General features: G+C 47.1%; 1 protein-coding gene and 1 pseudogene across 1 annotated transcript in view; one reads left to right on the top strand and one right to left on the bottom strand.

The window, feature by feature from the left end:
- RNGTT (RNA guanylyltransferase and 5'-phosphatase) overlaps positions 1-27772 on the bottom strand; it is a 1829700-nt gene that overhangs the window by 21698 nt on the left and 1780230 nt on the right. Inside the window, exon 15 of the mRNA XM_086926663.1 lies at positions 15265-15388. Coding sequence (XP_086782789.1) covers positions 15265-15388 — 124 coding nt within the window. The remainder of the gene's footprint in view (positions 1-15264; positions 15389-27772) is intronic.
- LOC147707827 (uncharacterized) lies at positions 23395-24671 on the top strand (annotated as a pseudogene).

Below are 27772 nucleotides of genomic sequence, written 5' to 3'. Positions count from 1 at the left end.
TGTCCCCGAGTGATGTGGTGGTTTCCTGAGTGATGTGGTGGTGTCCCTGTGTGATGTGGTGGTGTCTCTGAGTGATGTAGTGGCGCCCCTGAGTGATGTGGTGGTGTCCCTGAGTGATGTGGTGGTGTCCCTGAGTGATGTGGTGGTGTCCCTGAGTGATGTGGTGGTGTCCCTGAGTGATGTGGTGGTTTCCTGAGTGATGTGGTGGTGTTCATGAGTGATGTGGTGGTGTTCATGAGTGATGTGGTGGTGTCCCTGAGTGATGTTCTGGTGCCCCTGAGTGATGTGATGGTGTCCCCGAGTGATGTGATGGTGTCCCCGAGTGATGTGGTGGTGTCCCCGAGTGATGTGGTGGTGTCCCCGAGTGATGTGGTGGTGTCCCCGAGTGATGTGGTGGTGTCCCCGAGTGATGTGGTGGTGTCCCCGAGTGATGTGGTGGTGTCCTCGAGAGATGTGGTGGTTTCCTGAGTGATGTGGTGGTGTCCCTGAGTGATGTGGTGGTGTCCCTAAGTGATGTAGTGGTGCCCCTGAGTGATGTGGTGGTGTCCCTGAGTGATGTGGTGGTGTCCCTGAGTGATGTGGTGGTGCCCCTGAGTGATGTGGTGGTGCCCCTGAGTGATGTGGTGGTGCCCCTGAGTGATGTGGTGGTGCCCCTGAGTGATGTGGTGGTGTTCCTGAGTGATGCAGTGGTGCCCCTTAGTGATGTGGTGGTGTCCCCGAGTGATATGGTGGTGTCCCCGCGTGATATGGTGGTGTCCCCGAGTGATGTGGTGGTGCCCCCGAGTGATGTGGTGGTGTCCCTGAGTGATGTGGTGGTGTCCCCGAGTGATGTGGTAGTGTCCCCGAGTGATATGGTGGTGTCCTCGAGAGATGTGGTGGTTTCCTGAGTGATGTGGTGGTGTCCCTGTGTGATGTGGTGGTGTCTCTGAGTGATGTAGTGGTGCCCCTGAGTGATGTGGTGGTGTCCCTGAGTGATGTGGTGGTGTCCCCGAGTGATGTGGTGGTGTCCTCGAGAGATGTGGTGGTTTCCTGAGTGATGTGGTGGTGTTCCTGAGTGATGTGGTGGTGCCCCTGAGTGATGTGGTGGTGTCCCTGAGTGATGTGGTGGTGCCCCTGAGTGATGTGGTGGTGCCCCTGAGTGATGTGGTGGTGCCCCTGAGTGATGCGGTGGTGCCCCTTAGTGATGTGGTGGTGTCCCTGTGTGATGTGGTGGTGTCCCTGTGTGATGTGGTGGTGTCCCCGAGTGATGTGGTGGTGTCCCCGAGTGATGTGGTGGTGCCCCCGAGTGATGTGGTGGTGCCCCCGAGTGATGTGGTGGTGTCCCCGAGTGATGTGGTGGTGTCCCCGAGTGATGTGGTGGTGTCCCCGAGTGATATGGTGGTGCCCCCGAGTGATGTGGTGGTGTCCCAGAGTGATGTGGTGGTGTCCCCGAGTGATGTGGTGGTGTCCTCGAGAGATGTGGTGGTTTCCTGAGTGATGTGGTGGTGTCCCTGAGTGATGTGGTGGTGTCCCTAAGTGATGTAGTGGTGCCCCTGAGTGATGTGGTGGTGTCCCTGAGTGATGTGGTGGTGCCCCTGAGTGATGTGGTGGTGCCCCTGAGTGATGTGGTGGTGTACCTGAGTGATGCCGTGGTGCCCCTTAGTGATGTGGTGGTGTCCCCGAGTGATATGGTGGTGTCCCCGAGTGATATGGTGGTGTCCCCGAGTGATATGGTGGTGTCCCCGAGTGATATGGTGGTGTCCCTGAGTGATATGGAGGTGTCCCCGAGTGATGTGGTGGTGTCCCAAAGTGTTGTGGTGGTGTCTCGAGTGATGTGGTGGTGTCCTGAGTGATGTGGTGGTGTCCCTGAGTGATGTGGTGGTGTCCCAAAGTGTTGTGGTGGTGTCTCGAGTGATGTGGTGGTGTCCTGAGTGATGTGGTTGTGTTCACGAGTGATGTGGTGGTGTTCATGAGTGATGTGGTGGTGTTCATGAGTGATGTGATGGTGTCCCTGAGTGATGTGCTGGTGCCCCTGAGTGATGTGGTGGTGTCCCTGAGTGATGTGGTGGTGTTCCCGAGTGATGTGGTGGTATCCCCGAGAGATGTGGTGGTGTCTTTGAGTGATGTGGTGGTGTCTTTGAGTGATGTGGTGGTGTCTTTGAGTGATGTGGTGGTGTCTTTGAGTGATGTGGTGGTGCCCCTGAGTGATGTGGTGGTGCCCCTGAGTGATGCGGTGGTGTCCCTGAGTGATGTGGTGGTGCCCCTGAGTGATGTGGTGGTGTCCCTCAGTGATGTGGTGGTGTTCCTGAATGATGTGGTGTGTGAGGGTGTGTGGGGGTGTGAGGTTGTGAGGGTGAGTGAGGGGGTGTGAGGGTGTGGGTGACTGGGTGAGGGTGATGGAGTTGAGGGGGGGTGTGAGGGTGTGGCGTGAGTGAGGGTGGGAGTGTTGTGAGGGTGAGAGAGTTGTGAGGGTGAGAGTGTTGTGAGGGTGAGAGTGTTGTGAGGGTGAGAGTGCTGTGAGGGTGATGGGGGTGAGGGTGTGAGGGTGGGTGAGGGGGTGTGAGGGTGGGTGAGGGGGTGTGAGGGTGGGTGTGAGGGTGAGAGTGTGTAGGGGTGAGGGTGTGTGAGGGTGAGTGAGGGGGTATGAGGGTGTGTGAGGGAGAGGAGGGGTGAGGGTCGGAAGTAAATGGTGGCAGGGCAGACATCATAAGACAGAGAGAAGTGACTGCGTTGGTCAGTTTCAGAATCAAGAGGGGCAGAGTCAGCACAGTCTGCGAGGGATCAACGTGTCTAGAGGCAAAGCATAGTGGATGTAGCATTGCAGCTAGCAAGTCGAGTGTTTTCAAGCTGAGTGTCCCTAGAGAGATGGCAACAAAGCAACAGCATTTGAGGAGCAAGGGTACTGTAAACAAGCACGGTAGGCTTTCACTTTCGTCCAGAAACAAGCTTTCGGCATTGCTGTGGCGGGGGGGGGGGGGGGAGCGGGAGTGCATTCCTTTGAAGTCTGATGCGGGGGCGGGGGAGCGGCAGCTTTTGAAGTCTGATGCCGAGGCATATAGACAAATGATGGTGCGTGATGTGCACGTGGGGGTGGCGGAGCAGCAGCCTTTGAAGTCTGATGCCAAAGCACAGACAAATGGTAGTGCGCGATGTGCACGGGGGGGACGGAGGAGCAGCAGCCTTTGAAGTCTGATGCTGAGGCACAGACAAATGGTGGTGTGTTATGTGGCTGGCGATGGTGTGCACGCGCAAAGATCACATGAACTGTATGCGATCCGCAGCCGTTTTGGTATACTTTTCTTTTCCGCTTACTATAATCTCGCCGGAGAAATGCTCAAGCCCATTGGCTCAGGCGAGACCTAAAAATGGAAGGGGGGGGGGGGGGGGGTCGGGGATGGGGGAAGCATAACGTTAGAAGTTCACTCAGAAAACTTGATTTTCTTGATTTGGTATAAAACATCTAATTGTCTGACTGCAACCCTAAAGACAATGTTGCAGCTTCCATTAGAGGACTTGAAGGACTGGTGGGGGTTTGCAGAGTTTAAAAGCCACACACACCCTGGCCCACAGTGGAATGGGGGAGGGCCCTTAAAGATGAAGAGAAAAAAAAACACACACACTATATTTTAGGTTGTGAGTACTGCAATACCAGCAAAAACAAATTCCAGTCATAGACCAGACCCTGCGGTCAACTGCCACCGGTGAGGCTGGAGGCTGTGTTCATTGAGGATCGTCACCTGCAATGGGTTGGGTACCAGCTCAACCCATCACTGCGCACAGCTGAAGGTTGTCAGCAGCAGGGGTTAAGCTGCCCATTGGGGTTTGGCCTTCAACTGTGCGCAGTGGATGCTGGGCGCCTGTGGGGAGTAGAGAACTGGACCTCGCCAGAGGCCAATCACCGCTACTCATGGCCAAAGCAGGCGAAGGGCTTGGCCAGAGATATCAAAGGCAATGCACAGCAAGGGCAGTTGGGCACTGGCGGGGGATTTGGAAGCAGGCCCTGGATAGATGCCAGGTACTGCAGCCAATCCCCATTGTGCAGAGCCTAATGCCCTGCACAGTAGGGGGCTGGGTGTCCGCTGGAGGGTGAAAATTTATTTTTCAACTCCTTGCTGTGCACAGATTAAGGCCATGTGCAGCGGCTGGATTGAATGCCCACAGGCAGTTGGGCGTCCGCAGGGAGTTGGGTGCAGGGCCTGGTTGGAAGTTAAGCCCTGCGTCCAACCTCTCACTGCACATGGATGAAAGCAGTGCACAGTAGAGGTTTGGCACGCAGGGTTTTGTTGAGAGCCTGGGGGGTGTTGAGCCAGGCCCTGCAGCCAGTGATTGTATAGCTAGGTGATGAAATGAGATCAAATCGAACATTTAAAAAACAAAATACCTTACATTTTCCAGTTATATATCAGTGAAGTAACTATTACTTGTAGCACCATCAGGCACAGCTTATGGCCACACATATTACATCACTAGTTAAAAGACTTCATTGGTGACATCATGCAACGATTGTAGCTATGTGGACTGTTGGTAATTCAGTAATCTACACCGATGCCCGATTATAATGGACATAAACTTTGGCAACATGCAGGAGATATACCATATCTGTCAAATCACTCAAATTTGGTGGCTGTCACTCTCTGTTCACTGGTATTCCTTTGCCTAACTAACAAAACGCCTCAACTGATTTTATTGGGATCTCCCACTTTAAACCTTGAACACCATCGAAAAACTATTTATTTACGTAACTGGGATCACCCTCTTAAAGATTTCACATGACCCACAATTTTTTGTCAAAAGGTTGACAGCCATGTATTAGTTAGCGATAAGACAACTTCAGCCAGGCCCAATGGACAACTGTACACAGTGTAGCAAAATATTCTCCAAACATTCCTGAAATGAGGTGTACAACATTAGAGCCATATTACATCCATACTGTGAGCAAACCCACATCTATTTGAGTCACCACTACATTCTACATTACCTAAACATTTTGCAATGGCTCAAAATCGTAAGGGAAGTTCTAGAATAAACAACCTCACCTTACAAACGCCCACCTTACACAGAATGTGTTTATAGTACTAAAAAACAACTATTTACCATGGGTAGATGTCCAGACATGTATTTGTGGATGATCTATTACGAACACAAGCTTAGCCTTATCTCATTTTTGCAACAGCCTTTGGCTTTACTTACCAACCTACTTAGAAACATATACCGCCAGCCCACACCAGGGGTGCTCAGCCTTTATCTTGTATAATATGGAATATTGTGTGTACCCAAAACTGTCATGTGAATAGTAGTGACATAGTGCTGTTGTCAATTATGTGCTTTGGGATGCCCTCAGTGGTATGTTAAATGACATAAATTATGTCATTTAACTTGTCATGAGCGAAGTAATATGTGAAGGCATAAGCAGTGCACGACGGGGCACAAGTTATAGTTAGTTGACTAAACTACAACTGGCAAATTTCAGTGGTTATTCGGTTTTAAAATGTTAGTTCTTACCTTTCAAGACCTAACCATAAGATCTACCAAACGGCAGGGTTGTTGAATACCAAGGGTGTCTAGTCTTTAATAAACGTCATGCTTTCTTTTCCCCCCACCTTCCTGTGTCTCCCTTTTCGTGTTCAAGGTTCCTTTTGATCTCTTCTTTCTCTCTTTGCTATTTGTTTCTTATCTTTATCTTCCTCCTTTCTCTTTCTCTAGCTCAAGGTTTTATGATGAAAAATAAGACCCGGTTAATGTTAAGAATGATTTATAGAGCGCACTTACACCGATTGGTTTCATGGCACTGTAGAAAAGACAAGGTTTGTGGCTCGAGAGGACGTTAGTTGTAGGCTTGCTTATAGAGCCAGGTTTTAAGTGCTCTTCTGAATTTCATGAGGTCCGGACAAGCTCGGATATCGAGGGGAAGGGAGTTCCAAAGTCGAGGAGCGAGTGTGGCAAATCTGCAGCCTCCTGTGCGCTTCTGTCTGAAGAAGGGGGTTTGGAGAAGTGAGAGGTGGGCTGAGCGTAGGTTGCGGGTAGGGGTGTGCCTATCAGGTTGTCTACGAATTTGGGGCTTTTGCAGTGCAAGGATTCAAAGATCAAGCATCCTGTTTTGAAGGTGCAGTGTTGAGACATGGGGAGCCAGTGTAGCTTCCTAAGTAATGGGGTGGCTGGTTGCCATCTGGGTTGGCTTAGGATCAATCTGGCTGCGTGGTTCTGGACCATCTGTAGTCGCTTCAGTAGGTAGAGAGGCATGCCAAGGTATAGGGAATTGGCATAGTCCAGGTGAGATAGGACAGTAGCTATCACCACCTGGGTGAGGGCCTCTGGTGTAAGGAGACGACAAACCTTTCTTATTTTCCTGAGTTGGAAAAAACATTTGGAGACTACGAGACCAACTTGTGATTTCAGTGAGAGATCGCTGTTAAGTGTGACTCCGAGTGTTTTTGCTGATGGAGAGGGAGAAGGTGGGGAACCCATCTCTGAAGGCCAATAATGTGGGCCCCAGTACTTGGGACTGTCCCCTGTTAGTACCAGCTCAGTCTTGCCAGGGTTTCATTTAAGATGGTTTTGGTCCATCCAGTATTGGATGAACCTCATGGTAGACTGGAAGCTGGTAATTGAACTCTCAGTGTTGTTTATCGTGAAGAGCAATTGTAGGTTGTCTGCGTATTTGAAGACTGTCACCTTCCTATATCTGAGGGACTGCATTAGGGGGAAGATGTAGAGGTTGAACAAGTGCTGGGACAGGGAGGAGCCCTGTGGGACACCGCAGGTGATTCTCTGTTTGGGGGCGACCAGATTGTTAAGACGGAGGGCCTGCGATCTGTTCTCCAGGAAAGATCTTAGCCAGCTGGCCGCTGTGCCCTGGATGCCGGCCTGGCCGACACGGTCGATTAAGATGGTGTGATCGACCGTGTCGAACGCGGCCGAGAGGTCCAGGAGCACCAAAGCTTGGGGGGAGTTACTGTCTGCGCAGTTGCGAAGTGTGTCCAGTACGGTGAGTATGACGGCTTCCGTCGAGTGCGCAGGCTGGAAACCTGTTTGGTGGGGCTCGAGGTAGTTGGACTCCTCCAGAAAGTCAGATAGGCATCTGGCTACGTGTGCCTACATCACTTTTGCTAGGAAGGGGAGAAGGGAGATGGGGCGGTAGTTTGACATGCATGTGGGGTCAGCCCCTGGCTTTTTCAGGAGTGGCACTACTGTCGCTTCCTTGAACGCTGAGAGGACTTGGCCAGATGATAAAGAGTAATTCAGGAGGTTGAGGGCAGGATCTAGGAGAGCGGAGAAGCAGTATTTTAGTATGTGAGGGGGGCAACTATCTGAGCGGGCGCCGAATTTGACTTTAGCAAGGAGCTCTTGAAATATCTCAGGACTGATGGGAGAAGCGGTTGATGGTGCAATTGTTTTTGAGGGTAGCGGGGGAGATCGTGTTGGAGAGTTTGGGAATACTGGCTTTGATGGACGAGATTTTTTCAATGATGTAGTCATTGGGTGGGGGTGATCCTGGGGCGTACACTGTCTAAGCTGGTCAGTTCATTCATGATGGTGAATATGTCTTTCGATTTGCTATTAGAGTTGAGAATGCGTAAGGAGAAGGGGGCAGCTTTAGCAGAGAGGATAGCCTTCATGTATTCATTCCGAGCAGTGGTGAATATGAGCTTCATGTCTGGAGCGTAATTCCGGCGCCATTGTTGCTCAAGTTGGCGTAGGGCCAGTTTCTGAGATTTGAGCTCAGTAGAGAACCATCTCTGGGCGTCTGCACGACGCGCCAGTTTGACTTTCTTAAGGGGGGCATGTGTGTCGCTAGCTGCACGCAGCCAGCCAGAGAGGTTAGCTTTGTATAAGTTAATGTCGGGGTGAGGGGACGGGATAGTGTTAGTCATTTATTTATTTGTAGGTTTGTAACACGCTCGAATCGACTCCCGGAGGAGTATCTCTGCGCCTGTGACCTAAAGAACGCTGTCAGCAAGTCCAAGGGGAAATGATTTATGACTGAAACAAAAAGTTCTTAAGTTGTTTCCTGAAACTCAGTTGTTCTGTGCATTTCCTAAGTGGCAGGGGTAATCCATTCCACAGGGTGGGACCAGCTACGGACAAAGCCCTACCACCCTGCCTTACTTTCTTGGCGGCTGGCACTGTTAGGATGAGGTTCCGTGACAATTGTAAGTGGTGTTTTTGACTCGCACGAATATGGTCGAGTCTGGTATCTATGAACCGCGAATGACGAGTTTAGTAAGTGTGCGCAGTTTCGCTGTGCTAACTTAAACCGTTCGTTTGTTATATGGGTTTTTCATCTGTACCCACGGGTTCCATCTTAGATACGGCATCCATTTTGTTTCTTGCCCTCAAGTAGCCAGCGAACGGACGATGTCCGCTTCGCGACCCTGGGATTCCCAAGATATTTGCGGAAGACACATGTTCTTTGTGAGTGTCTTTATGACGAGGGGGATGCTACTGTAAGGCAGATGGCGCCGCTCGAGGCTCATCTTGCCGCACGGACTTATTGTCTCAGCCGTGCATCTCATTAGGCACGTTCCTTTGATGCCTGTATCTCGTGTTTCCCGATACCTCCCCTTTTACACCCTTTCCGATCTCCCCACTGTCTCTGTCTTCCTCTACACCTGTCCTTGTTCCTATTTCGATCTATTTTACTGCTGATTGGAATTCGCTAATGGTGGGAAGATGGGTTTTTACAGTTGGGAACCGCCAAATGTTTCCGCACTTAATTTCCGGACCTCATGTGTTCCAAAGTGACCAAGGCGACCCCTCTGGGGGATAATGGTGGGAACCGGGTTGTAAACTTTTGTGTTCAATATAGCGCTATGGGTAAAAACTGTATAAAAGGAGCGATCCACAGAACCAATTTGAAGCAGTCTCCCCAAGTTGCACGTGGTGTACTTGTCGTGATCTCTGTGTTCCCTGCAGCAAATAAACCTTGAATCTTTGACGTCGAAGGAAGTGTCCCGTGTCTCTGTCATTCGTACGCCGGAACAGGTAACCCACGAAGGTTTCAGGTGTTATGCCCTGGCACCGCTGGGTCTTACAGAACCCAGTCCTTCAAGGAGCAGCTGTTTACTGGACCTGAGAGATCGCACCGGAATATAAGGTACAAATTTGTCTATCCAGTATGTGGGCCCTAATCCATTTAAGCTCTTATGGATAAGGCAACAGGTCTTGAATATCACCCTTTTCCGAACAGGGAGCCAGCGTAACTTATCCAAGAGTGGTTTGGATGGCGTTCTTGGGGGTGGTGGGGGCGTTTAATACCTGCCTTGCTGCTGTATTCTGCACAACTTGGAGTTTGGCTTTAACTCGCTCGTTGGCTGACAGCAAGAGCCCATTGCAATAGTCTAATCGACTGAGAACCAGAGCCTGCACCAAGGTTTTTCTGGTGGCATCTGGTAGGAAGGGGAAAACTTTTCGAAGGAGGCCGATCACATGAAAGCAAGTGCCCACCACTGAGTTGCCATGTTGCTTCAGAGAAAGATCTCGATCCAGGCGTACCCGGAGGTTTTTCACGACCAGTTTGGGTTCAGGCACTGGCCCAAGATCTTGCGGCGACCAGTCCGGGGTCCACAGGATCTTAGCTTCTCCAAGAAGCAGGACCTCTGTCTTCCCTACGTTGCATTGAAGGCAGTTTGATGACATCCATTTGGCTACTGCCTTCATGCCATTGGAAAAGGAGATCTTCACTTAGTCCGTAAGATGTCTAAAAGGATACAGTAGCTGGGTATCATCTGCGTAAGATACGGGGATGAAACCAAACTCTCTCAGGATATTTGCCAGGGGGGCCACATAGATGTTGAAAAGAGTCGGGCTCAAGCAAGAGCCCTGTGGCACCCCCTTGGCAATCTCCATTTCAGTGGAACGAAATGTACCCATGCTAACCGTTTGGGTCCGGTTAGATAGAAAGCTTTTTAGCCAAGCTAGAGCCATGTTCTTTAGCCCAATGTCAGCAGATCGTTCGAGTAGGATACTGTGAGAAACAGTATCGAACGCTGCTGACAGATCTAGCAGCACCAGAACAACAGAAAATCCTCTATCTTGGTATCTATGAAGGTCATCTGTTACTGATAGTAACGCGGTCTCCGTACCTTGTTTGGGCCTAAAGCCAAACTGAGAATGATCCAAGCAATTGGTCTGCTCAAGAAAGTTAGATAGGTGCCTATTCACGTACTTTTCCGCTAATTTTCCCATAAAAGGAGTAGAGATATTGGTCGTAGATTAGACAGATCTGTCCATGGGATAGTAGGGTTTTTCCTGATCTGTCTAACCGACGCTCTTTTCCATTCTCTAGGCACCTGACCATTTGCCAATGAGAGGTTCCACTATTCTCTGAATCCCTGGGCCCAATATGTTCCCAACAATTGGCATTATTCTTGCTGGAATGATGTCCAGTGGGCTTCCACTCTTAATTTGGTTAATATAGCAGTCTACCTCGTCTAAAGAGATAGGAGGGAATGTGCTAAGGGAACATGAGCGGGGATTAGTTGGAACCTGTGCATTACCACGCCTCCTGTATCAGATAAATTAGCATTAGTAATGTTATCATAGATCCTGTCGATTTTACTGGTGAAGAACTGTGATACTTTGTCACATAATTGCTGTGACGTCAGCTCTGGACTTTCACAAGCTGCTGGCTTGACAAAGGACTGCAGAATTTGGTACAGCACCCTAGGGGCATTTCCTGCGGCTGACAGCAGTGACGCAATGTGAGTCTTGCGTGCCAATCGAATGGCTTTATGGTAAATGGAGAGGGCCGACCAATAAAGATTCCTGTCATCCTCTCTATGGGATGTTCTCCATACTTTTTCCAATTTCCTGGCTGTCTGTTTTAAGGAGCGTAAATGCTCGAAAACCACACTTCCTGCTTCTGAGCAGTGTGTGATTTGAACGTTTTCATGGGGGCAATACTATCCACTACTATCTGCATAGCTTGGTCAAATTTAGCTGGAGCACTGTCCACTCCGTCCGCATAGCAGATAAAGGGCTCAATAAACCCTTCCTGGAAGACATCCGGAGTGACCTTATGCCATTGTCTCCGTCTGCTGGGTAGTGTGATTATTTGTTTTGGGAATTTCTCAGGCCTGGGAGTATGGAATTCCATAAGGTAGTGATCTGTCCAGCTCACTTGTATGGAAGGAGAGCACTTAATGTCATTTGGTGTGGTCGAAAAGATAAGGTCCAGGGTATGCCCTGCCTGATGCGTTGGTCCACTGTTGATCTGTGTGAGACCCAGCAGTGCCAGGTCAGTCAACAGGGATTGCGCCTCACCACATTTTTTTATTTCACTGTGGACATTAAAATCTCCAAGGAGTAAAAAATCACTTTCCGGGTTAACATGGCTGGCCAGTGCTTCCAACAATGTGATGGAGAAGTTGGCGCATGAGCCAGGGGGGCGATAAACTAATGCCCCTTTACGGCTCACTCTGCATGATATTTGAATCTTAAAAATTAGTATTTCCAGCTCTGGAGTACTACGTTCCTCTAGAATGGATAGTCGTAACTCATTCCTATACACAATTGCTATGCCTCTACCCATTTTGACTGGGCGATCTAACCTAGCTATATGGTAGCCCTGTGGGATCCCTAAGGTGATAGCTGGGACAGTATGGGGCTTTAACCATGTTTCGGTTAGAAAACATAAGTCTGGTTGTGTTGATGAGATAAGATCCCAGACTTCTGCGTGATGTTTGGACAGTGATCTTCTGTTACACAGTAAATTCCTGTAACCCAGTCTCAAATCAGGCCCTGTCTTCCCTATGATGGATTGACATTGTCCATAATCTTTCTACTCAGCAGTAGCCTGAAAGTGGCAAGTTCGGCATGAGAACGGGTCTACTGGGGGATCTCCCACCTCTCCTGAACATCCCAACTGGACGGGAGTCCATAAGCTTAGTAGTTCTCGTGATGAGTAACTTACCCGAGGGATGGTGGTCGAGCCAGAGATACCACATAAAGGGGGCATGGCCCCTGGCCCCGTCCTGTCGCGGACAGGCGCAGACGGGCTACTCTTTGGCTCCTCTTAGGCGACTTCTTAGGCACACCCCTGCGCGCGACCGCTGCGCGCTCAATGTGGGGGAAGGGCTTTGTAGCCCTTGCTGTTGTAGAAGCTTGAGCGCTAACCGCTCGTGAAGCGGAAGCGTCTCTGGTTCTGCCTGTCCGCTCAACGGTGCTAATCACCGAGTCGGACCGAGGCGTGCAGGCGAGTAATCGAGCACAGAGCGACCCTGAAGATCGGTGTGAGTATGTGAATTAAAAATCACATTAATCATACAAAATTTGCTAATATTAAAATCTTATCCGTTTTGTGAAATGAAATATTAAAATATCACTCCTGCTTCAGCAGTCAAATTCGATTCCTTTCAGACTTTTCTAAGGACAACGCTAGCTAGCATCTGAAGCGTGTCAGAGAAGACTCTGCCACCGTCCACCCCTTACCGCCGAGAGCCGCTGCTCCTTGCTGCCTTTGTAGCCCTTGCTGTTGTGGAAGCTAGAGCGCTAATCACTCGTGAGTCAGAAGTGTCTCTGGCTCTGCCTGTCCGCCCTCCGCTCAACGGTGCTAATCACCGAGTCGTACCGTGGCGTGCAGGCGAGTAATCGAGCACAGAGCGACCCTGAAGATCGGTGTGAGTAATTGAATTAAAAATCACATTAATCATACAAAATTTGCGAATATTAAAATTGGATCCGTTTTGTGAAATGAAACATTAAAATATCACTCCTGCTTCAGCAGTCAAATTCGATTCCTCTCAGACTTTTCGAAGGACAACGCTAGCTAGCATCTGAAGCATGTCAGGGAAGACTCTGCCACCGTCCACCCCTTACCGCCATTGTCTGAAGAAATTCTGTTTTATCTAAAGCGTTCCATTTCCTGGCCAAGCCACCTGCTACCGTTGTGGCTTTCTTGGTGATTGAGTGGGCTAGTGTGAATTTAAGTAGGTAGTGGTCAGACCATAGGCAAGGAAGCATGGCGGGGGTCGTAACCAACGAAGAGTTAGTCCAAACTTTTTCTAGAATGTGACCTTTGTGGTGAGTGGGCAGGGAAACCTGTTAAGTGAAGTTCAGGTTGGTGAGGAGGTCGGTGAGTTCACTAGAGCGAGGGCCTTCGAGAGGGGCATTGAACCAGTAATTGAGGTCGCCTATGAGGAAGACTCTAGCATGGTCGATGATCAAGTTTGCAATCTATTCACTTAGAGCGAGGGGAAAAGACGGCATGTAATTTGGTGGTCTGTAAACGAGCACAAAGGCAATGGTATCGCAGAGGAAGTCAAGTTTTATTACTAAGTTCTCAGAGTCCGGAAGGTTGGGGCAGGTCAGGACATTTACTTTGAGATTACCCGGTACACAAAGAAGAGTGCTGTTGCCCATCACCTGCAACCACCTGTCCAAATTTGGCACTGCCTGTATGTACCAGGACTTTTTTTCTTATTCTGAAGTAGCAGTAGACGTCCTTTTTAATTGTAAATTATATATAGACTTTAACACCGGTCAAGAAAGTTAACAAAATGAGCTTGTTTGGAACTACTCAACATGAAGCGAAACGTGTCCCTGGTGTATAAATCTTGATAGCTCAATGAAATGTCAGACCGAATTTGGAATGCACAGCAAAATATTAAAACTTTTAGGACAGAGGAATATACTTCTCAATTCAATGAATGCATTAAAAAATAATTTGGAAATAGAACCTCTTGCCAACTAACAAATCATGAGTTTGGAATTGCAATTGGCAGAATCAGAGTTCCTAACATGATCGAGGATAAACCTATTGTTTTATCCAATTTAAAAGAAACGCTTATGTTTTTTCCTGTGAAGGTTGAAGAGCAGTTACTTTTTGAGGGAACAAAGGGAGGTCAGAACTGTTTTAAACTGGATTGAAGGTTTCCAAAATTAAAAGTAAATTAAAATCTATGTGAGCTGATTACAGTAGCTTTTAGATGGTGTTAGGAGTCAGAGTCAAAAGCACTTTATTCGATTAAATTAAAATCATAAAAGTATACTATACAAATACATACAAATACATAAAAACATCATATAGAGCCGTTAATTACTGTACATTTAAAATTCATTGGCAAATACATATGGATTGACCTAGCATACAGGAGTTACACAGTTTGGTGTTAGGAGTGTGGAATGGGTTTTTGATACCAAAACGTACGTTCTGTCCTGAAATGTGGCTTTGTTAATACTAGCTGTTGACTGGTGTGTTAAGAGTAGAACGATTGGTTGGAATACACTTTGCATCTGCCAGTGGAGGCCTTCAGTTACAGCGCTCACAACAGAGGGAAAGGAGACGGGGCAAGAGAAGGAGGTAGCAGATTAATTACGGACCTGTGGACCAGTCAGTTGCAGTAGTCATTATCCTACCATTCCTGGTTGGGTTTGGTTGCTGCTCAGTCAGGTAAAGGCCAATAACAAGTATTAATCAGTTCTGTCTCTAGTAATGGCAATTAACATTGTGAAAGATTAGTATTATGAACAAAACGTATAAAGCATATAACAGTGTACCCATTACGTTTAAAAACAAAGACAAAAGAATTCCTAATAAAATGGGTATTGATTACGTGTGATGGAAAACGAACAAAACGTACAAAACAATCAAGCCTCAGAGCTTCTATTCCTGGGATGTTTTGCTATAAAGAGAGTGCAATTTCTTGGACAGTTGGTGTTGAGATTTAGGTGAGTGCAGTGGCCTTGATTTCTCTTTCAGCTGATGGGATTCAGCTGGTGGCAATGATAGAAACAGTAATAGTTCTTGTTTATGCCCAACTGGGAGGGGTCTATCTAGTGAAGCTTGAGAAAAGGGTATGGGTTATTAGGGGTGGAGGTGTCTTTATGTATGTTATGCCAATGTGTGGTGAAAACTCCAGGAAGGAATACACTGATGATGTCCAGTCGTAGCATTTAGCCATCCCTGAAAGCGCACCCTGTTTTTGACCATACACAACGAGGGATAAGCTACCAGGTATCGTAATTAATCTGTCATGTAATAGATGTAGTCCCAATAATCTGAAACGTACAGTACAGATCCCAATCAACAAATATGTTAGGAGACCTAAAACACAACATAAGGATCATAACGGCGCGAGGCACACCAATACCAATTCATGAACTCTAAACCACTTCCCAGTTCATAGAAGAGCCTAAAAGTCTACTTTGTCAGACCCAGATTGCAGAAATTCAGTTTCACCTTGGAATGCTAAAACAGGGAAAAATATTTCCAATTTAGGTGAATGTCAGAGCTGCAACGTTCCAACCAACATTAGACTATAGGATGGATATCATTATTTTGCTTACCTAGGGCAGTTTCATAAGAATTTGGGAAGCTCTTGTCAACCCTTTGTCGCATGAAGACCCAGCTGTTGTTCTCGAATTTACACTCTATAATTTTGTTGTCATATTGTTTCAGTTCTCTTGTCACCTGGTTAAAAAAAAAAAAAAGAATCAGTGATACACTCATGGTGAATTCAGAATTTTCAAAATAAAACACATACGGATGAGAAGTGAATTTTGACAAAGATGATATGTGTATCTGCTATAGGAACCATCTCTCTTGATTCTGAACAAAGATCACGTTTTGAACAGAATCTAAGCCATTCCGATTAAAACCTACAGTAAAAAGTACATTCATCATTACAAAGGTCATCTTAATTATAATAATTGTCTTTGCTTCTGGATGTGTGAATGGTAGAAAGTCAAGTTTTGATGTAATTAACGTTTCGAAGCTGGTCTTGAGTTATGCTTGTTGCCTGCAAACAATGTATGCTTTTATTGACTGCAAAGCAGAACTCTCCCCAGTTCAGATTCCACCAACTAGAGTGCCCAACTCACAAAACTGTTGGGATCCAAGATATGTAAATGTAAATTGATACTTGTAAAGCGCACTACTCACCCGCAAGGGTTTCAAGGTGCTTGTACGAATACCGCTGTGGAACCCATCCTGGCTTTCCCTGTGAGGAGTCCACTCCTGGGCACCCCCAAGGTGGAGGCCAGGCACATTTACATGTGCAAAAAGTGCCACTTGGGGTGCAGGCGGCAGACCATGATTCACCAACTCAGGATTTGTGGGCATTGCCACTCCCTTATGGAAGTAGAATGCCCCACTGATCCAAAGAGCAACACTTCCCCGAAGCAGCAAATCATGTTTGCACGAGCCTTTCAGAATACAGTTGTTATGATTTGTATAGCGCAATACTGTCATTACTATGTCCTCAAATCGCTGTCGGGTTTGGGTACCTCCATGCCATATTTTCCAGGATCCTGTTACTGAACAGAGTCTATTTCTTTTTTAATACAGCCCCCAATACTGTGGATGCAAGCAAGATTGTGCATAATAAATTGTTTGTACAATTCTAGTGTTATTTGCTGTGCGCAGGTAGAGATCTTCGCCAATTCGCGGTCTTGCCATCTGAAATGCTGGTATGTGCATTACCTGGCTTGAGGTATGTGTACGAGTTAACTGACACTATGGTGTCGTGTTAGGATCTACAATATCCCTGTCACTCAGTCTGCGAGTTGCTGGTTTAGTTTTTTTATGTGTAGTCTAGGGGAGGAACATTGGTGGCCGATAAGCCTGCAATAATTGACTGCCTTATCAGACTTGAAGTTTTTTCCAGATAAATATAAACCCGGAAAATGCAGGATTTGTACATTACATAATGCAATATGGGTGACAAGTCTAGTAATCCATCCATAGGAAGAACTACTTTTATATGTTAATCTGGGGATTCTTGGCAGCCGCAATTCAGCACTCAACCATCAGTCGAACAGGTCACTCTTTGAACAGATAAAATCCAATACTGTGTATCATCATTTGTACTTTCTCAATATTTTTTTATATGTTGCTTCAAATATATGCTTTTTATTTTTTATTTATGGGTTTTGGGTTATTTATGTATGCCTCTGCACTAATGTCTTTTGCATCAAATATCACTGTTAGCCTTTGATTCATAACTTGTTAACTCAGATTTCAGCTGCTGGTTATGGGGCTACCTTACTGCCACTCTCTTCAAGGACACTAGCACTGAGGTATTTAACTTTTAAATAAAAGTGATTGTCAACTCAATATTGGAGAAAGAACTAAATAATTTTTCTGAATGCTTTTAAATGAGAGAAAATGAACTTATAACTATTCACTTTATTTGTGTTCCATTTCAAAATGTCACAATTACAAATAGGTCTCTTGCCAAGTAGACACTGTGACATATGTGTAAGTGAGAAGTACATAAACATTTTTGCAGAACAATTTTCTGCACTTTACATTTCTCATATTAAAAAAAAAATGTATGTTTGTGTTATACATGTAACAGTGCCACAAATCTCGAACGGTATGTCCTTCACCCATACACATATATCCCATTCATATACACAAATGTTCATACAGAACCAAAGATCACACTCTCACTGACACACATGGCAGACCTGTCTTAGTGTCCCAAGTCAAAGAATTTTGCTCAAACTATTGTATCTGGCTCTACGGACATTAGGCTTAACATCAATAAGCTGGGCACGGAGTGTTTGGCAGCACTGCGCAAGCTGCTTCACCTTCAGTAGCTCACAATGATTTTCAATGATCACAAGTAGCTCTCACTACATAAAAGGTTGGAGACGCGTGCTCTGGGAGGATCAAATTTTCCAACAACAGTCCACTATGTTTATAATGAAATGTGGACGACAGCGCAAGATTACACACCATTCAAAATAATTCACTTAGATAGTTCACAAGCAGAACAGTGCCTAGGATACACATTGTGAAATTTTCCTAAGACATGGCAAACATTCTTTGACCATGAAGGTGACAAAGGCGATAATAAACAAGTGCCAATGTCTATATTCAGGGCCAAAGTATGTACAGCCTACACCAGCCACAGAGCCTGATGTGAATTCTCCTATGACACCGACAAACTCACCACGTCAACCACCACAACCAGAAGCATTACCAGTATTGAATAGCTGGGGACATGGGTGAAAGTTAGACTTGGAGGTGGAGCAGCATTTTTTTTTAACCATCGGAAATATCAGGGAGAAAGTATATTTACAATAAGGTATTGTTGGGATGGGAATGCTCCATGCATGGTGTACCCTGACCTCTGTGTCAGACTGTGTATGTATTTTGTTTCCTATTTTTATACTGGTCTTAGAGTCATGCTAATTTAAGCATGTGCTTACCTTAGAGGCCTAGGCTTGTCCCTCACGATACAAGGTGCTAGACCAGTCCTGTGGTGGTCCACCAAGCATGCTCTCATACTAGCCAGAGGACTACTGTCTGTGTCTTGTATGTAGCATATGAAGTGATGGCGGCAGCATACTTTGTTTTTGAATTGACCAGATCATCTTATCTGTGTCACTGAGTGTGGCAGACGTACTACTGCTGTGTTTTCTATTGTTACATGACTACCCAGAATTGTGTAATGACCTTATGTGTATAACGTGTATGCGTGTGGTCTGAGTGTAGCAAATACACAGTAGTAGGACTCTGTGAGTGAGTAGTGAAGCCAGTCGGATCCATTTTGGATGCCTCTGATTTAGCAAGGCACAAGATGGAAGATGAGGGCAGCTTCCCAGATAGTCGAAGTTAATTTCCTGCATCTGGAGGGTGGAGATCCACACAATGAAGAAAGGAAGATAGAGAGGGGGCTATTTTTTTAAATTCAATGATGAAGTTTGGTAGGAACAGTCCTCTGATTAGTTCTTCCTGAGCACTATCATTTAGTTGATGGCAGAGGTATGGAGACGGGCTGTATTTTTTGTGATACAAGGTGAGGATTCAGCTAGGTCAGGCCAGCCCTTTTGTCTAGCCCTAATTACTGCTGGAAAAAAAATGACTGTCAGATGCAGCAACATCACACTTCTTAGGTAGCTGACAAAAGATATAGCTGTTTTGTGTGCTTCCAGGAAAGCTAGTGAACAAATCAGTGAAGCAGTCCTTGGCATCACAGACAGCGTGCATATTGATGCCAAAAGTGCTTTATTATGCACAGACTACTTAATGCAATAATAAACCATGTATGCATGCCAACAGGTGGAAATGTCTAAGGTGACACACTGCACCATTAACCCCCCCCACCACATATGGTAGACAGCATAAAATGTCTTATACTTTCCAAAAAAGGTGACCTTTGATAGGAGGGCTGAAAATGGCCACACAGCTTCTGCTCATCAGAAGGAAGCAGGGGCGACATAGGTGTTCCCAGTGAGGGTTGAGAAAATGTAAATGGAAAAGAAGTGGACATCCAAAAGTTGAAATTTTTGTGGGTATTAACAAATCTCAATTTGTGTTCCTGCAGATGGCGCCACAAATGCCACTAGCGTTTGGGAGACACCAACTTGTTCACTGGGAAAGGTACTGTTAGAAATTGAGGTTTCTGGTTGGCAAAGTATACACCCTGTCCAGGAGCCACAATCCTAATCAGGGTAAGTCAGATACACACCGTAAATTAACTTGTGCTCACTCTCTGGTAGCTTGGCACTTAGCAGTCAGGCTTAACTTAAGAGGCAATGTGCAATGCATTTGTGCAACACTTAAATCAAAGAAACACGGTGCAAACACCACAAAAAGGCTCCACATCCGTTTAGGAAATGGAGAATGTTTATCTGAGTAAAGAAAGGCCAAAATGACAAAAATCCAATAAGAACTTGAGATATGACTTTGTAAAGATTAAATGCAAAAACAGTGCTTAGAAGTCACTAACGGTGAAAATGTTACTTAGGGTCTCAAGAAACTGGTACAATTCCAAAGTTCAGGCCAACTGCGATGGAGGGCAGGCCGGCTTCAGAACCCATGCAGGGTCCGCTGAAAAAGTACCTTACCTTGTATGGAGCAAAGTGTCAACGTTGAGAGCATGATGCGTCTGTCTTTTCCACGCAGTCAAGTCGACCTTGCAGATGATGTTGAAGGATCTCCGCTGCGTCGTCATCGAGCCTCGTAGATGGTGTTGAAGGTTTAGTGCTGCGTCGTCGAACCTCGCAGTTGGGACCCGCGTTGTCATCAAATCAGCACTGCGTCGGAGGAAACTGTGTAAGTTATGATTGGAGCAAAAGGGTTACTGCATCGATTTTAGAAGAAACTAGCTGCAGAACCCACTTCCGAGACCCAGGACTGGAAGGGGCACCACAGGCAAGGGTAGACTCGCAAATTGCAAAGTCCAGCAGCACCAGCAGAGTATCAAGAAGTCTTGTGTGTCCCTGAGACTTCAGAAAACAGGAAGGCAAGCCAACAAGCCCTTCGAGAATCTTGGGTACAAGGATGTAGAGAGCAGGTCCAGTCCCTTTCACTCCCAGGCAAAAAAAAGTAAGTCAACATAGCAGAGCAGGTAGCAAAGTGGCAGTCACAACAATCAGCAGACAGCAGGCCAACACAGCAGTGCAAGTGGCAGTCCCTCCTGTAGAACAGCAGCTCTTCTTCCAGGCAGAATGTCCTTGGTTCAAGTGGAGTTCTGATTTGGTGGTGTCAGCGTTCCAGTACTTCTACCCAAAGGTGCATTTGAAGTGGGGTAGACATCAAAGAGGTCTTTGAAGATCACAAGTTCCCTGCCTTTCTTGCCCTGGCTCCAGACTCACTACAGAGGGGAATGCAGCACTTTGTGTGGGGGCAGTCACAGCTCTACTAAGGTGCAAATACACGCTCCTCCCTCTCAATCTACCTCAGGAAGGCCCATCCACCTGCTGATGACCCATCAGGATGCAAATGTCACACCCCAGCTGCCTTAGAGTGACTATCTAGAGGAAATGTACAGAGCCCAACTGTCAACCAACTCAGATGTGTATTCAGAGACAGACAGAGGCACAGAATTGTTAATGTAAGAAAATGCCCACTCTCTAAAAGTGGCATTTTCAGACATAAAATTTAAAATCTGACTTCAACATGAGTTCTGATTTTAAATTGTGAGTCCAGAGACACCAAGCTCCACATCTTCATCTACTCCCAATTGGAAATTACACTTAAAATATGTTTTAGGAAATCTCAATGTCAACCTATGGGAGAGATAGGTCTCGCAGCAGTGAAAAACAAATTTAAGAGTATTTCACTACCAGGACATGTAAAACTTAAAAGTATATGTCCTACTTTTCAAATACACGGCACCCTGCCTTTGAGTCTGCTGCCTAAGGCCTACCTTAGAAGTGACTGACATGTAATAAAAAGGAAGAGTTGGGCCTGGCAAGTAGATTAACTTGCCAGGTAGAAATGGCAATTTTAAACTGCACATACAGGCTCTGCAGTAGCAGGTCTGAGCCATATTTAAAGGGCTACTGCGTGGGTGGCACAATCAGTGCTGCAGGCCCACTAGTAGCCAGGGCACAAGTTGGGGGTACACCCACTATTTTCACAGGATAGACACCGTCCACCCTGTAAGAAGTGGGCCACACTGAAATATGCTGAACTTGTCTTGGTACAATTTTCAGACACAGGGACTCATTCAGCAGCAGGCACCCTGTCTGTTTTTGTTTCACGCAGCCGTGCAGGCGGCGAGGGGGCTTTAATTTTTCAGGCTTTACCTGGGCCCACAATGAAGGCCAAATTTAAGGGCCCATCAGGCCTCCTTTTGTTCCACTATCCTGACTGGGAGTTATCTGAGACATGCACCTAGATGCAAATTCAAGAGAGGGGAAGCAAAGGCCCACAACGTTTTATCGCTTCACAAATATTTTAGTGAGGCATGCCTTTTACGTTGTTCAATTCCGGTGTATAAGAGATATGGCTGTACTGTCAGAATGCCAGATGTGTTGGTCTGTGCCAGTATTTACACAAATAATTTAAATCCCACTATTTTGTTTTATTTGTTTTACATCACACTTACATTATACATCAACAACAAATTCTACAGATGTGCATATCAATGTACAAGATGTGTTCTCCAGTATTAGGGTGTCTTTCATAGATTCACATGCTTGAATATTCCCCGTCGTCAGAGTGGGAGTCCCACTGTAAATAAAATAGCAATAACATACCAATAATATGTAAATGTAAAACATAACAGATGAAATACACATTAGAAAACAGGCAGTAAATGCCTAGACATAATTCCTCATAGGAATCCATGAATAGAGAAAAACACTTGTAGCCTATTCCTGTCATTATGTTGGTCCAAACTGTAGCCAATCAGGCGCCAGCAGTCCTCCAGAACCTTCTCCTCAGAGCTCAACACCTCAGATTTTCTACCGCAAGTCGTGTGTAAGGGAGTCTCCCTGAGCTCTGCTCAGTTTTCTCAGTTTCTTCAGGTTTTCCTGTGCTTTTCAGAATGTCTACAAGTATGAAATCTCTCTTCAGACCTTGCCCTTCTTGTGGAAAGCTGCGTCCTTATTCAGAGGATCCACACAGTAAGTGTATTTACTGTCTTTACCCCGACCATGAAGTGGGAAAGTGTAAGTTCTGTAGAACTTTCTCCACAAAAACTCTAAAGGACAGGGAAGGCCGCCTTCTGTTATGGCTTCAGAGACTCAAAGACAAGGATGGTATACTTTCTGATGCCGAAAGTTTCACTTCTGGTCGTTCCCAAGCAGTATCTAAACGTAGTAGTGTGCAGGAGTTGCCCTCACCTTTCATCAAGAAGAGGAAGGTGTCCCTCTCTTTGGCCCCTGCGGTGTCTTCACCTCTACCTACTACGTCCACGCCCACGAGACCTGGCTCTCAGGTGTCTACTGCATCTTCTGCTCATGTTTTTGTGAAAAAACATGGTTCCGACAACGAAATCTGCCGTCTCCGGATCATCGACGACAACGGTGACGACGACGTTTGCTTCTGGATCATCGACGACTGTCTCATCGACGTCATCATCGTCGACGAAGGTAACACTTAGTTTCAAGACTGTACCGTCTGTCATTCCGATTGCATCGTCGTCGACGAAGAAGCCTTCCCCGTCGACGACCAAGTCATCGTCGACATAGGGTGTGAAGAAATCACATTCGTCGACAGCCGCGTCGACATCCGCACCGTCGACGACCACACCGTCGACGACCGTACCATCGACGACCGCACCGTCGACGAAAAAGAAGTCATCTTCGTCGTTGACGAAGGCAACACCGACATCATTACTGTCGACGGAGGTACCGTCGACTATACCGGATGCTGCCAGTATGGCTTCATCGACGACTTCTTCTACTTTTGCCTCACTGCCAATGTTGCCATTGTCGTCCACTGGATCTGCCGATGTTGAATCTCTTCACCAACGCCGCAAGGTGCCTGTGGACCAGATTTCCATCACCAGTGATCTGCAGCCTCCCTCGCCTTTGTTTGCCACAGACTCGGAGAATGACTCAGAAGAAGATATTCACGAGTCCTTTAGAGCAGCACGTAGTCCATCTGATTTGGTCATCAAGTGGCAAGATTACAGTAACGATGATGAGGACCAATATTTCCAACAGGAAACTACGACGTTTCAAGTTCCTACGGCGAGGCTACCCTTGTCGCTTATCTCTAATCTTCAACATATGTTGGACGACTATAACAGACGTTTTCCGTCACCTCCACATGTGCCTGCAGCCCCTGCTATTCTGCCACCGGTTACTATGCCGGCTCCGGCTCCTTTGGCACCTCTACCTACTTCTGCTCCTCAAGTGCAAACATCTGTTCGGATACATACGACTGTGTACGCCGACGATGAGGATGAGGTTTTCCTGACCGCGAAGATGGTGAGGTTCGTGATGATGAGGATGACGATATGGCGGTGTGGGATAATTACCAAGTTCAAACACCGTCCCCATCTCCGGTCACACCAGGGGATTCTCCTCCTGTAGATATGGCGAGTTTCCATCAGCTGATGGATAGGGCAGCCCAGCGCTTCAAGTTTCCTAGAGTCCAGAGAGAGGAGGATTGTTTTCTCTAGGACTTTAAAAACCAGCCATTCAAACAAGTCCATACTGTGCCCATAATTGACTTTATTTGGGCCGAAGGAGTAAAATTGATGCAGACCCCTAATACACTTCCGGCTCAGATGCCCAGGTTGGACAAGAAGTACAATGCACCTGTTGGCACTCCAGCGTGCCTCATTGGACAGCCAAAACTCGATTCAGTGGTTACACAAGCAGCTCAGCGTCGTTCACGGAATCCTGCATCTGCTGTTACTGCCCCACCAGATCGCGAAGGTCGTCGCATGGATGCTATAGGCCGCAAGTTTTCTACGATGGCTTCCACCACAGTGAGAGCGGCCAATGCTTTGGCCATTTTGGGGCGTTACGACCGCCAAATGTGGGCGGACATGACAGCTTATGTTGCCTTAATTCCGGATGCTTCAAAGGCGGAGGCTTTGCAACATCTCCAAGAAGGGGAGAGAACATCGGAGGAGATAATGGATTGTGCCGTTGACATCGCCTGCACTGGTTTTCGGCAACTCGCTGGAGCGGCGGTTCTACGTAGACAAGGTTGGTTGCGTTCCACATCTTTCTGAAAGGAGGTACAAGCAAAGATCTTGGATATGCCGTATGACGGCGAGTCTTTGTTTGGGGCTCATGTTGATGAACCTTTACAGTCCATTAAAAAAGCCACGGACACTGTTCGCTCTCTAGGAACTTTGCAGTTTCGGAAACAGCCTTTTCGGGGTGCACGTGGACGCGGCACCTCAACTACTTTTCGAGGAGGAAACACTCATTCCTACAACCAAGGCAACCAATGCTATTCAAACACCCAGCAGCAGTCTTCCCGACAGCAGTCTTCTAAAACCTATAGGGGGAGATCTTCTTACAGGGGATCTGCTCCCAAGCGACAATGACTTGCCTTTACCCCACAAAGTTGGAGGTCGAATCTCCCTGTTCTGTTCTCAATGGTCCTCCATCACTTTGGACCGTTGGGTTCTGGAAATCGTAGAGATAGGCCATGCTCTGGAGTTCGTCAAACTTCCTCCGCCCACTCCACCTTCCGGCCCGCCACCAGCACACATCAGGGAACTATTACATCAAGTTCGCCTTATGATACAGAAGGGTGCCGTCGAAGTGGTGTCAAAGTCTCAACGGGGAATGGGATTTTATTACTGTTTTTTCCTTGTCATAAAGAAGACGCTGGATTGGAGGCCGATATTGGATTTACGAGCACTCAACAAATATCTCAAGTGACAATCCTTTTGCATGTTAACGCTGGTGGAGATCTTACGACTACTCTCAGTGGGGGATTTCATGGCAACTATCGACCTCCAGGACGCCTACTTCCATGTCCCTATTCTACAGCGACATCAGAAGTATTTACGTTTCCGCGTGGGACGGAGGGATTTCCAGTTCAAAGTACTGCCTTTCGGCCTACGTTCAGCCTCTCGCGTCTTTACGAAGGTGTTGGCTCCTGTGATAGCTTATCTACGTCTTCAGGGAGTACAGATTTTTCCTTACCTGGACGACTGTCTCCTAAAATCTCAGTCTCGTACACAGCTGCTTCAGGACACTCGCCTTTGTCAGGAGGTGTTTCGCTCCCTCGGTCTATCCATCAACATGGCCAAGTCCCAATTGCATCCAGCAACCTGCAAGAACTATTTAGGGGCCACGTTAAATACGGCTCTTGCAAAAGCATTCGTGTCTCAGGAGCGACAACAAAAGATTCTTCAATTGGTGTCTCTCTTGCGCGCAAGACAGTCCGTTTCTGTCCGACTATTAAAATCATTTCTTGGAATGGCGTCATCGTGCATTGCATTGATCCCAAATTGCAGATTACGGACACGGCCCATTCAAGAGGAACTGGATGGACAGTGGTGCCAGGTCACCGGTTCCTTCAACGACATAGTCTGTGTCACCGCCCGCATGAGAGCGGCCCTCAAATGGTGGGCGAAGCCATCGAATCTTTCGACAGGGTCTTCGTTCCTTTCCATCACTTCGGAACTTACTCTGACGACGGTCGCCTCGTTGGAGGGATGGGGGGGTTCATCTTCAAGGCCTGTCCATAAAGGGCAAGTGGACGTTGCCTCAGAGAGCCTGGCACATCAACAGGCTGGAGCTGATGGCCATTTTTCTGTCGCTCAAGTCCTTTCATCTCTTGATCCAAGGAGAGTCAGTCCTTATTCAGACGAACAACACAACCAGCGTGCATTATATAAACAAGCAAGGCGGAACAAAGTCTCCAATCTTGTCGCGTCTGGCGCAGTCGATCTCGGACCGGGCTATAAGTCATCAAGTCACTCTCACTACAGTCCCTCTACCAGGAGTTTCCAAATCCTAGCGGTTTCCCTCAGCAGGTTCACGTCATCGACCCACGAGTGGGAGTTACACCATCAATCACTGAAGCTGATTTTTCGGAGATGGGGGCTTCCACCGATGGATCTCTTTGCCACACCACAGATCCGGATATGCCCATCTTATGCAAGCTGGCATCCCCACCGAGAATCACAGGGCAATGCCCTTTTGATGATTGGTGCAATCTGTTTGCTTACGCTTTTTCTCCAATCCCTCTGGTGCCTCGGGTATTGTGGAAAATGCGGAGACAGCCTTGCCACATTCTTCTGATCGCCCCCAGATGGCCTCGTCAGGCGTGGTTTTCAGAGCTACTTCTTCTATCCCAGTGCGAACCCATCCGTCTTCGTCCTCGGGTGGACCTTCTCACGATGAACAGGGGTCAGATTTGCCATCCAGACCCCTCCTCTCTGAATTTGTCAGCTTGGAACCTGAGCACCTTGAATTTGCTCACCTAGCCATCCCACTAGACTGTAGAGACATCCTCGCTCAGGCTAGAGCTCCGTCAACTGTTAAAACCTATAAACTTAAATGGAAGAGATTCTGCCATTGGTGCGCAGCTGCTGGGATCCATCCCATTCATTCCACGCCTGCGCAGCTCCGTCCATTCTTTTTGCAACTTGCTCAGTCTGGACTCTCGCATTCAACTTTGAGAGTTTTTCTGGCGGCAATTTCCCGCTTCCGTCAGGATGGCGTCACTTCCCTTTGTTCTTCCAGGATAATACACCGATTTTTCAAAGGATTATTTCGCAAGTTCCCACCGATTCGGCACCCTCCTCCTACTTGGCACCGTAACATCGTGTTGTCACAACTTATGAAAGCACCTTTCGAACCTATACACAAGGCAGACTTGAAGTTTCTCACTTGGAAGATTGCTCTTCTCCTTGCGCTGACATCTTCTCGTCGCGTAAGTGATATCCATGCCTTCACTATAAATCCTCCTTTTCTGAGTTTCAACCTGACTGTGTAGTGATTCGTACTAATCCCACATTCCTGCCTAAGGTGCCTTCAGATTTCCACATCAACTAACCTGTTTTCCTGAAGACTTTCTTTGCTAATCGACAGTCTCAAGCGGAGCAGCGTTTGCACTCCTTGGACATTAAAAGGTGCTTAAAGTGTTACATCAGCAGAACAGCCCCTTTTCGTAAAGCTGATCAACTGTTCATAGCTTATGGACGTTTCCACAAAGGGCGTCCAGTTACCAAACCTACAATTGCTCGTTGGGTTTCCTCGGCCATCGCTTTCTGCCATCAACAGGCAGGCAAGCCTCTTCAATCTTCAGTGATGGCCCATTCGACCAGGGCGATGTCGTCTTCAACTGCCCTGTTCGCCGGTGTGCCGCTACATCAGATCTGCAGAGCAGCCACGTGGTCAAGCAGGCACACGTTTACGAAACACTACTGCCTGGGTGCCATCAACGAAGCGGACACTGCAGTGGGACAGGCTGTGCTTCGCAATCTTTATCAATAAGGTGAGCCTCTGTCTTCCCTCCTCCATTATGGTTTACCTTATTACTGTATGTTTTACATGACTATATGCATATTGGTTTTATAAGTCTATGCATGTGTATCATGACTGGGAAGTTTTCTTCCGATATTACTGCTTTCTATTCTATATTCAAGCATGTGAATCTATGAAAGACACCCTAATACTGTAGAAGAAC

Source organism: Lissotriton vulgaris, chromosome 6, assembly GCF_964263255.1.
Source record: "Lissotriton vulgaris chromosome 6, aLisVul1.2, whole genome shotgun sequence".
NCBI lineage: Eukaryota > Metazoa > Chordata > Amphibia > Caudata > Salamandridae > Lissotriton > Lissotriton vulgaris.
The sequence above is the reverse complement of the archived record's forward strand: the minus strand, read 5'-3'. Positions and strand labels throughout refer to the sequence as shown.